This window comes from Nakaseomyces bracarensis, assembly GCF_045282275.1.
Source record: "Nakaseomyces bracarensis strain CBM3 chromosome Unknown Scaff9_0, whole genome shotgun sequence".
Taxonomy (NCBI): domain Eukaryota; kingdom Fungi; phylum Ascomycota; class Saccharomycetes; order Saccharomycetales; family Saccharomycetaceae; genus Nakaseomyces; species Nakaseomyces bracarensis.
Window position 1 is genome coordinate 414386 of NW_027263970.1, and position 12162 is coordinate 426547.

The 12162-nt window shown below is 42.2% G+C and overlaps 1 protein-coding gene across 1 annotated transcript; it reads left to right on the plus strand.

Moving 5' to 3' along the window:
- Positions 1-2025: 2025 nt before the first annotated feature.
- On the plus strand, positions 2026-2355 carry MIM2 (Mim2p; the record flags this gene model as incomplete). The annotated part of the gene is made up of 1 exon (XM_071052593.1): positions 2026-2355. The coding sequence occupies one exon, from the start codon at positions 2026-2028 to the stop codon at positions 2353-2355; it is 330 nt and encodes a 109-aa protein (XP_070906440.1).
- Between the last annotated feature and the right edge of the window lie 9807 nt (positions 2356-12162).

Consider the following 12162-nt stretch of genomic DNA (forward strand, 5'->3'; position numbering starts at 1 on the left):
TGATCCCCCGTGGAGGTTCATCCTCCACGATCAGTGATTCCTGATCAGCCCTGCCATCAACACCTCTCCGAAGTAACTGAATCGTGTTCTCCAGCTCAGCAACACGCACCTCTAGCGTCTTCAAGTAGTTCGCCGTGCCTCGACTCCTCCTCAGATCCTTATTAACCCTGACACACTCAATCCCCTTCTCCACACAGTTCCTACATGGCACCTCTTTGTCACATTTCCGTCTCCGCTGTCTGCAGCCCTCACAAGCCAGGTTCTGGCCCATTTCTTTCTTTATTGAACACAGAATTACCAACAAACAATATCGAGTTCTACTATAACCCTTCCTTAAGAGTGTATTCAGTGCCTAGATCCACTATTATAGCCCATCTTGTAACTTTTTTTTTTTCACTTGCGATGAGCATCGCAATATAAATAATAGGCTCTTATACGTAAAATCGATATTTTATTAGTTTAGACATATATTCGATATTATATTAGTTTAAACATATATTCGATATTATTTAAGCATATTGAAGATTTAAGCATATTTATCTATAGTTTATTAAGGGTATCTAATAGTACTTAAGGCTATGCCTGTTTTATAATATGTATCGGAATTCGTAAATCAATTTCATAAAAAATACTAAATGGACAAGAACTCTAGGAGTTTCTTGCTGAAGAAGGCTGGGTTATCGAGGAACAAGTTGTGTCCTGCCTCAGGCACCTCGATGTATGACTCTGTTGTATTTGGCGAGTTTATCCGCATGTCCTTCAGTCTCTCTACCATCAGGTATCCTGCGTGGCTGTTCATCCAGTCGTGGTCGCCGTAGAACAGTGATACCTTGGGCACCTTGAGTTGGTCTATGGTGTCCATGATTGGGTCACGGGCCAGGAGGCCCTGTGTGAACAAGTGTTTCAACGCGTGTATGTTCTGCTTGGCGAAGGGTTTCTTTCCTAGGAAAGACTCGAAAAGGTAGTCTCTGTAGGCCTGGCTGGGCACCTTTGCGTAACTGGAGTTGATGAAGCCCATACAGAGCCTCGATCCAATGGGCCCCATCCACCTCAGCACGCTGAACTGGTTTTCGAACAGGATCCTGGGCACTTCGAACTTCCGCCAGTATAGGAAACTCGAGGGGTCTGACTCCTCGAGCTCATAGACGACGTTCTCCTTGAATGTGTTGTTAATCGAGTGGATGTTACGCTCCATACCGAGCGGCGAGAGCAGCGACAGCCGTTCCACACACTGCGGGTACTTCAAGGCGTACTTGTACGACAGGTACCCGCCAAAGGAGTGGCCCACGAGGTTAAACCGCTCTACCTGGTTCTCCCGCCGCCACTGCTCGATCTTGTCCACGTAGTAGTTCTCGTACTGCTGCAAGAACATCCGCTTCTCGAGCTGCGTCTTGTGCCGCAGCTCATCCTCCACAACCGCATCATCCGGCGTCGCCGCTGGATTGTCGTTACCAATGTGCTTGCAGGCCGTTGTAATAGACCGGCCCCGCGACGCAGTCACCTGAAACTTGTTCTCCTCGAGATGCTTGATCTTCGAAGAGTTCAACACGAGCTTGACACCTTCCTTCTTGTCCTTGATCACCATATCGGGTGCCTCGCTGAGCCCGTTCGCAGGAAGGTCTATAGCATACAAATCCCGGATCCCCCGCGACAGCGGCTCAAAACACCGATGGTACGCCATAGAAGACGCACCGTACCCATGCACCAGCAACGTCGGCGTCACCACCTTGCCCCCACGGTTGTGGAAGTACCACTGGTTCACACCACACCCAAGAACCCGCTGCTCGCCACGCACACCAGCATCCTCCATCACCTTGAACTGCAAGTCCCGCAACCCTTCCTCTTTACTCATAAATGACCACATGCACAGAGTTTACAGTTATGAGCTTGGCCTTAGAGTCGATGGGGGTTGGGTCTGAGTGTAGAGCCAGTTCCCGTCTATATATAAGAAAAATTTAAAGCCCTCGGGACCAGGGATGCCCAACAATTATTTTGGTTGAGTGGCAAACCCAGGCACAAACCCAAATGGAGTCAGCAGATGTGCATGTCGAGGACGTACCTGTCTTTCCACTCGAGCACCACGACAACGTTAACGTTAACGACATCGATAGCCATGATAATGACATCGATCATGACAATGGCCATGACAATGGCCATGACGACGATAATGACGACGACGACGACAGTGACGAGTATAAGATGCTGATGGAGGCTCAGGAACAGTGGGAGCAGTCGTTGCAGCAGTTGAACCAGGTCGTGAACTGGATAGTGCTGCCGCTGCTGGGGAAGTTCCTCGGTAGGAAACTCGCCTGGCAGCTATGGCGACGGTTCATGGCTGGCTGGTGGGGAGCCTGAAAAACGATTATATACTTAACAATAGACTTCATATATACTTACTACATAACAATAATCATATGGATGATAACTTGATTTGGATGAGTCATGAACACGTGATTTTTCTTCAAAGTGGGCGAAACGTCTTTTGGGCCCTCAAGCAAGGCATTCCTATATAAAGAGAGGCATGCAGATGCTGAATGGGTAATTTGCATGCATGAGATGTTGGAGAGGGAGGTAAAGTTGAAGGTATTTAGCAATTGATAGTAAGAGTACTTGTAATTGGATGATTCCTCTTGTTAAAGTGCCGATTTTGGGCAAGGAGACTATCCATGTTGGGTACAATGTGCATGAGCACATTGTCGAGACAGTATACGATGAGTGTCGGTCTTCTACCTATGTGATTATCAATGATTCGAATGTTGGGAAGGTGCCATACTACCGGGAGCTTCTCGGGTCGTTCCAGGCTAAGTTACCTGAGGGTTCTAGGATTTTGCAGTATGTTGTGAAGCCTGGTGAGGCGAACAAGACTAGGGCCACTAAGGAGCAGATTGAGGACTTCTTGTTGAGTGAAGGGTGTACGCGAGACACTGTGATAGTGGCTGTCGGTGGTGGTATCATTGGGGACATGATCGGCTACGTTGCTGCTACGTTTATGCGTGGTGTGCGTGTGGTGCAGGTGCCCACATCGCTGCTGGCCATGGTAGACTCGTCGATTGGTGGTAAGACCGCCGTTGACACTCCCTTGGGGAAGAACTTCATTGGTGCGTTCTGGCAACCACAGTTCGTGCTGGTCGATATTAAGTGGCTGCAGAGTTTGCCAAGAAGGGAGTTCATCAACGGTATGGCCGAGGTCATCAAGACTGCTTGTATCTGGAACGCTGATGAGTTCTTGAGACTAGAGGAGAATGCCGAGTATTTCTTGGACGTGGTAAATAACGCCACAATCACGGAAACCGACGGGTACATGCTCTCAGACTCGAATATTGAGTCTATTCTCGAGCACGTTTTTAAGCTGGTGCTTGAGTCGATCAAGGTGAAGGCAGAAGTGGTCTCCTCAGATGAACGTGAGTCCAGTTTGAGAAACTTGCTAAATTTTGGTCACTCAATTGGTCATGCTTACGAGGCTATCCTCACTCCGCAAGCTTTGCACGGTGAATGTGTCTCCATCGGTATGATCAAGGAAGCGGAGTTGTCTCGTTACCTGGGTATACTGTCTCCTACACAGGTGGCTAGACTCTCTAAGATTCTTGTAGCCTATGGTCTTCCAGTATCTCCAGAAGAGAAATGGTTCAGAGAGCTGACTTTGAACAAGAAGACACCATTGGATACTTTGTTGAAGAAGATGAGCATTGATAAGAAAAATGACGGTTCAAAGAAGAAGGTCGTTATCCTTGAGACTATTGGTAAATGCTACGGTAAGTCAGCTCACGTTGTCTCTGATGAAGATTTGAGATTTGTATTGACCGATGAGACCCTTGTCTATCCTTTCGATAACATTCCTAAGGAACAACACAAGACAATTGTACCACCGGGCTCTAAATCGATCTCTAATAGAGCCTTGGTCTTAGCGGCCTTGGGTAAGGGTACCTGTAAAATAAAGAACCTGCTGCATTCTGATGATACAAAGCATATGTTAACTGCTGTTCAACAGCTGAAAGGTGCTAATATCTCTTGGGAGGACAATGGTGAGACTGTTGTCGTTGAGGGCCAAGGTGGCTCGACATTAGTTGCCTCTGAGGAAGAGTTGTATCTAGGTAATGCTGGTACAGCTTCTAGATTCTTGACCACTGTGGCAGCTTTAGTTCAGTCATCTTCCACTAAAGACCATGTTGTATTGACTGGTAATGCTAGAATGCAACAAAGACCTATTGGTCCTTTAGTTGATTCTCTTCGTGCAAATGGTACTAAGATTGACTATATGAAGTCGGAGGGTTGTCTTCCAATAAAGGTCTACACTAACTCGATTTTCCAGGGTGGTAGAATTGAACTAGCAGCTACAGTTTCTTCTCAATACGTTTCATCTATTTTGATGTGTGCTCCATATGCTGAGAATCCTGTGACTCTATCTCTAGTTGGAGGTAAGCCGATTTCTAAACTGTACGTCGAAATGACTATTAAAATGATGGAAAAGTTTGGTATTAAGGTTGAAGCTTCCACTACTGAGCCTTACACTTACCACATACCAAAGGGGCAATATGTCAATCCTTCTGAGTATGTTATTGAAAGTGATGCATCTAGTGCTACTTATCCTTTGGCTTTTGCCGCACTAACTGGTACCACTGTCACTATTCCAAACATTGGTTATGAATCTTTGCAAGGTGACGCCAAATTTGCAACCGATGTTCTGCAACCAATGGGATGTGTAGTTAAACAAACTGCAACCTCTACTACTGTTACAGGACCACGCACAGGACATTTGAAACCTCTGAAGCATGTTGATATGGAACCAATGACTGATGCTTTCTTAACTGCATGTGTTGTTGCTGCAGTAGCTCATGATGATGACCAAAACTCTAAAAACACCACTACTATTGAAGGTATTGCCAACCAACGTGTGAAGGAGTGTAATAGAATTGAAGCAATGGGTACACAGTTAGCTAAGTTTGGTGTTAAGACTAATGAGCTACCAGATGGTATTCAAGTGCATGGTTTGAACTCCATTTCTGACCTGAAGGTACCTAGCGATTCTAGCGGCCCAGTTGGAGTATGTACATACGATGATCATCGTGTTGCAATGAGTTTCTCTTTACTTGCTGGTATGGTTAACTCCCAGACAGCTAACAATACACATGTCACACCTGTTCGTATTCTGGAAAGGCACTGTACCGGTAAGACTTGGCCTGGTTGGTGGGATGTTTTGCATACAAACCTTGGAGCTAGGTTAGATGGTGCCGAACCTATTGCGCATAGTAAGAAGAAAGGTAATAATAAGAGTATTGTAATTATTGGTATGAGAGCAGCAGGTAAGACAACCATTAGTAAATGGTGTGCTGGAGCCCTTGGTTACAAGCTAGTCGATTTGGATAACTTATTTGAAGAAAAGTACGGTAAGGGAATGATAAAGGACTACGTCAGTGAACACGGTTGGGATAAATTCCGTGAAGAGGAAACTAGAATCTTTAAAGAAGTTATCGAGAACTACGGGGACTCTGGATTTGTTTTCTCATCTGGCGGTGGGTTAGTAGAAAGTCCGGAATCAAGACGTGTACTAAAATCTTTTTCTAGAAACGGTGGTTATGTTCTACATTTACACAGAGATATTGAAGAAACTATAATGTTCTTACAACGTGATCCAACTAGACCAGCTTACGTGGAGGAAATCAGAGAAGTTTGGAATAGAAGAGAGACCTGGTACAAGGATTGCTCAAACTATTCATTCTTTGCCCCACATTGTAACTCAGAAACTGAATTCCAAAATTTAAGAAGAGCTTTCATAAAATTCGTAAGAAACATAACTGGTGCCGAAAATGCTGTAATTCCTACTAAAAGGTCAGCATTTGTGTGTTTGACTTTTGATGATCTGACCGAATACACTGATTCATTGAAATCGATAACTTATGGTTGTGATGCTGTCGAAGTACGTGTTGATCATTTATCAAACCTTGAAGAAGATTTCGTAAGTAAACAAATCTCGATGTTAAGAGCAGCTACAGATGGTTTGCCAATTATCTTTACTGTCAGAACTAAGAAGCAAGGCGGTAAGTTCCCAGATGATGATCATGAATCCTTGTCGAAATTGCTGCAAATTGCCTTGAAGGTTGGAGTTGATTTTATTGATTTAGAATTGACTCTACCCACTACAATTCAATATAAGGTTCTAAACACTAAGGGACACACAAAGATTATTGGTTCTCACCATGACTTCAGTGGATCTTACCCATGGAGTGATGCGGAGTGGGAAAACAGATATAACCAAGCTCTAGCTATGGACGTTGATGTAATTAAGTTTGTTGGCACAGCAAATACCTTCCAGGATAATCTGGATCTAGAGAAGTTCAGGTCAGAACACACTACCAAACCACTAATTGCTATCAATATGGGCGCTATTGGACGTGTTTCCCGTGTTCTAAACACTATCTTGACACCTGTGACTTCTAAATATTTACCTGAGGTTGCGGCACCTGGTCAATTGACCGTAGCTGAAATCAATGAAATTTACACATCAATGGGTGGTATTCAGAAAAAGAATTTTTACGTTATTGGTACTCCTATCGGCCATTCCAGATCTCCTATCTTACATAACACAGGTTATAAAGTTTTGGGATTACCTCATCATTTCGATAAGTTTGAGACAGATTCTATTGAGCTAGTCAAGGAGAAATTATTGGATGGTGATAAGAACCTTGGTGGTCTAGCCGTTACCATTCCATTGAAACTGGATATTATTAAGTATATGGATGAATTAACTGATGCTGCTAAGACAATTGGTGCTGTAAATACAGTTATTCCTTTAGGTGAAGGTAAGTTCAGAGGTGACAACACTGATTGGTTGGGTATTAGAAACTCGTTGATCACCAACGGCGTCCCTGAGAGATTTTCTGGCCTATCTGGTCTAGTGATTGGTGCTGGTGGTACCTCTAGAGCAGCTATTTATGCTCTACACAAGTTTGGTTGCGAAAAAATCTTTATCATCAACAGAACCCAGGAAAAACTACAAGAATTCTTAAAGTTCTTTCCATCTCATTTCAATATCGTGCCAATTACCTCCACTGAAGAGGCTGAGTCCCTAAAGGATACCATCGGACTAGCTGTCAGTTGCGTTCCAGCTGACAAACCATTGGATCCTACGTTGGAAAGTCTACTGGAAAGGCTGTTGATGAAGTGTTCCCGCTCCCATTTTGTCTCTACCTTAATCGAAGCAGCCTACAAACCAACTATTACTCCCGTGATGAAGCTGGCCAAGGATAAGTACCAATGGAGAGTGGTTCCAGGTGCCCAGATGCTCGTGCACCAAGGTGTCGCCCAGTTCGAAACCTGGAACAACTGTAAAGCTCCTTTCAAAGCAGTCCATGACGCAGTCATTAACAACTGAAAACCTCATTATAGTTATATGAAAACAAAATAAAAACTGATAGTATTTTATACAAATATTTATAAAATTAATTAATATAATATAGCTGTTCACGTGATTTAATTATACGAGCTGGGTGTCGTTTCGCCTTGTCGAGCTTCAATTTGTTAACGAAGCCTCGATGAGGTCGTCTACTTAGCACAAACGTTTGTATTACATAACCCTGTGACTAGTAACGTTTGGGTCCTGCATTTTAAGATAGTCACAACAGCAGATAACGAGATATTTTCGGTACCCTTTTAATAGCCCATTGAGACGTAACTTGCTATACTGGTCCGCATTCCGAGAACGAATTTACTATACAATGGTTGCTGAGAAGAAAGTTGCTGTGATTACTGGTACTAACAGTAATCTTGGTATGAATATTGCCTTCAGGCTAATACAGAGACAGAGTCCTGAGACTAGGTTAACTATAGTTGTGACTTCTAGAACGCTTCCAAGGGTCCGTGCTGTGGTTGATGATATAAAGAAGTTTGTTTCTACGCTTGAAGATCCATGTAGTGTGGATTTCGACTACTTGTTAGTTGATTTCACTAACATGGTTAGTGTCTTGAATGCATATTACGATTTGAACAACAAGTATGAGGCCATACACTACTTCTTCGTTAATGCTGCACAGGGTGTCTACGACGGTATCGATTGGTTTGGTGCTGTTAAGCAAGTTTTGCAGCAGCCATTGGAGGCTGTTACCAACCCCACTTATAGAATCCAGAGAGTTGGTGTGATGTCTAAAGATGGACTTGGCCTAGTTTTCCAGGCCAACGTTTTTGGTCCATATTATTTGATCCAAAAAATTCTACCTCAGTTGTCAAAGGGTAAAGCTACCGTGGTGTGGATTTCCAGCATTATGGGAGACTCGAAGCACTTATCACTGGATGACATTGAAATGATCAAGTCTGATGTTACCTATGAAGGTTCTAAGAGACTTGTTGATTTGATGCATTTGGCCACATACAAAGAAATGAAGACAAAAGGTATCAAGCAATATGTCGTACAACCTGGTATATTCACAAGTTATTCGTTTGCCAAATATTTGAACTTTTTCACTACATTTGGTATGTTGTTCCTATTCTACTTTGCTAGGCTCTTAGGATCGAAATGGCATAATATCGATGGGTATAAAGCGGCTAACGCCCCAGTATATGTTGCTACTTTGATTAACCCTCATTTTGAACATCAGGAGCTGAAATATGGTTCTGCTTCTTCAAGAGATGGCATGGAATATATTGAAACGACAGAAATTGAAAAGACCGGTAGTTCCGATGTACTTGCTTATTTGAATAAGAAGAAGCTTGAATGGGATGAGAAGCTAAAGGACCAAATCACTAACTCACGTGTACCAATGTAAAAAGTAATAAGTGTAAGTAAAAATTTGAAAGATAAAGTCTAGGTGCTAATACTATGAGAGTGGATATTATGAAGAATCTTAATTGAAAACTCCTCCCAAATCATGAATGTTCATGTCTGTTTGTTATATTTTAATGTTAATTGATGAATATTATGTTTGTGCATTAAATAAAGAAATATTTTCTACATATAAAAATTTGAATGTAATTTGTATATTACTGATGCTATTGTGTTTTGATTAGAGTTCTATAGATTTCATAAAATTTCTAATTTCCTGTGCATGATTAGTAAAATCGTTACTCAAGGTGTGGCCAGCCTGCCTTGGTTCATCATTATGTCGATCTGTCATTTCCTGGTCGTTGAATGCGTTTTCTGATTGTAATATTTCGTAAAGGGAATGAATTTCCTCAGGACGTAATGAATAGACTAGTGAATCTTTATTCCAGAATTTAGTTAGTGATGCAATCTCTTTGCTGTATTGCTTGTCCACTTTCAAACCCTCGGATTTATGATCGTTATTTTCCCTTTTATAGTCGGTATGAAGATCTCTTCGGCTGAAACCGGGAAGAGTTTGTAATAGAGACAGATTATTTCGTGGTTTATCTTCTAGATTGTAATCGATTGAAGGTAGGTCTTGTAAAAGACTGTCAGAATGGGTCTCCTCGCCACAAAATATATCCACATCAGGTCTGTAATCACTCTGATCTAGACTTGACTTATGACCATCCCTATGGAAAACCAAGCAATGTGCTGCTTTCTCACACTCAATTAAACTTTTAATTTGACTGTCGCGTACTGATAGCTTATTGAAGAAAGGAGTATAGTCGTACTCCGACAACGGGATAACAGTTGGCTTCTTCACCCTACCTTCGCTTCTCTTAGGTATGTGGATAATATTTTCAGATGCTATACGTACACCAGGAGACCGTATCGTCCTGGTAGGCCTTTTCAATGGGGTAGTGTTATTATGACCGCTATTCTTAAACTTCGGAGTGTGCCATGGAGGTAATGATGGTAACTGGAATACCGACCGGTGGCCAGATTTAGAGGTGTTCATAGGTCGTGACATTTATCTCTTGTATTATTGCTATCTTGGTGTTCTTGTAGCCCGTTAACAACTGAGCTGAAAAGCCATAAACCAACTGTTAAAGATATTTTATGAACATTAGATGATGATCCCATTTTGTGCTACCAGCCAGCTTGCTTCGCACGTGATTTTAGTTAATTGTGATATAATAAGACTATTTATAATAAGCAAAATTTGTAGTATATATTGCTCATTGTGCTAGGTTTCTTTACGTTAAATGCCTTTTTTATTATAAACAGTTAAGAAAATGCTATAAATTATTTGTATGTAATGATTACAACCCCTATTCACTTTGTCATCTGATTAATGCTAAATTAGCCCACTCAAAGTCAGTTTCTCTAGGAAAGGTGAGAGGTCTGCCTTCTTGATTTCTATAATTGAACTTTCAAAGTTGTCTATTTTCACTTTAGCACCTGTTTGCGCAGTGATTTGTTGAAATGCCATGCTAAAATTGTTTAAGATTGGTTTCCTGCTATGCAGCATGTCCAGACCTCTTGGGTAACGTGGACTTAGACCAGCAACCACGTAAGTGTCTGTAGATTCGTCAAGACACGCAAGGACCATGGGCAGCAACTGTTTATCCTCTGATTCAGCGCAACATTCGAGAAGCCAGTTACCCAACCTAAGTAAAGTCAACGGGTTTCTATATAATTCCAAGTCAGGACCATCTCTTAGGACGCATAGTCTATAAATTCGTAGATGCTTTATTGAACGTTTTTCCAGGATGGCGACACCAGTGTTAAATATGGCACGTTGTAGAATTTGAGCGTGTTGGATACCAAGTCTCAGAATATCTAATTTCTTGTCGTCTAGGGCGTCCCAGCTTAACCAGAAGTTGGATAACCACCTTTTTCTTAGTCGTAAACTTTTCTTTTGCTCATCACTCAGAGTCTCGTCGTCATTATCGTCCTTAGAAGCTGATCCTTCATCGTAAACAGCCTCTCCAACTTCTAATAATGCATTCAATGCTTCTAGATATTCACTTGCACTGATAGATCCACGATATCCAAATGAACGCACAAATCCGTCCTTAACAATATCTTGTAGACCGTATCGATCGAGATTCTTATCAAAAATTACACCGAGTTCTCTCTTAATAGTATGATCCATATATAACCAAGATTCCTGAGCAGTTGTCAATGGAATACCCATTCTAGCAAACATCTTATGTAGTCTTTTCCTGCCGTTCTCGTTCCATAGGGATAATTTGGCGTTCACGAAGTTAGAATAATAGAAACTGTCATACAGAGATGAATGCCTCAGAAGAAATAGGTAGTAATCAGGTTGTATTTCTAATGATAATGTGTCTGGAGTTTTAAAGCCACTATTCTTTGGGGAGAGTCTTTTAACTTCATCTTGTAATAAAGGATATAGTCTATTGTAAACCTGGGTATAAGCAGTATCCAATGCTGTCGTGCCAAGAATCGTCAACCATAAGTTCTGTAAGTTTGTTTCACCGATGGCTGACAACAGAGAATACACTTGGGTTGATAGAGAGTTCACTACTGTCGTACCTTGCGCGTAATAATCATCGATGATAGTTTCATATTTATGGAGCATGCTTCTTCTTTGTTTTATTCGCTGTTTTCTAGGATCCTTATTGTTATCCTCACGACTTCTTTTCTTCGAGTAAGGATCATCTTCTTCCTCATCCTCTTCTGTCTCAACTTCTTCCTCTGGTTCATCTTCTGATTCCGAGCCAGACTCGCCGTCGTCCTCACTGTCCTCTTCGCGTTCTTTCTCTAGTTCTATAAGTTTGTAGTAAGCTTCCTTGATCTCACTTAGCTGCTCATCGACAGTACCATCGTCAAAGCAATATACTATCTCGGAGCCGAATAGGTTGTCCAAGTTCCACGGCCTCTGTGCGTCCCAAACGTATATATATCTCTTAGACTCACGTACAGTAGTATTACTGCGCTGCTTCGTGTGCTCGGTTATATACTCCTCAGGATCTATCTCCAAAAACGTCTCCAAGTCCACAAGCCCACCAAATCCAATAAATATCACACTGTTCACATTCTCATCGATCTGCTGGTAATGTCCCTTCAGTTCCGAGTACCCAAACACCGGAACGATCTGGCTCTGTATCAGTTGTTTCTTAAACAGTAATGACAGAACCTTAGCAGCACACAACGCATCCACATTCAAACAGGACACGAATAACACCAACCTACAAGACGAATGGCTCGAGGAGTCGCGTACTATGCTGTTGTAGGCCTCACGGTACTTATCGATCGGATAGTACATCACAGTATTTCAAACCCTAATGGCAAATGGATATAATAAAAGGGATGAACTCGAGTGGTTATAATGCTGTTGT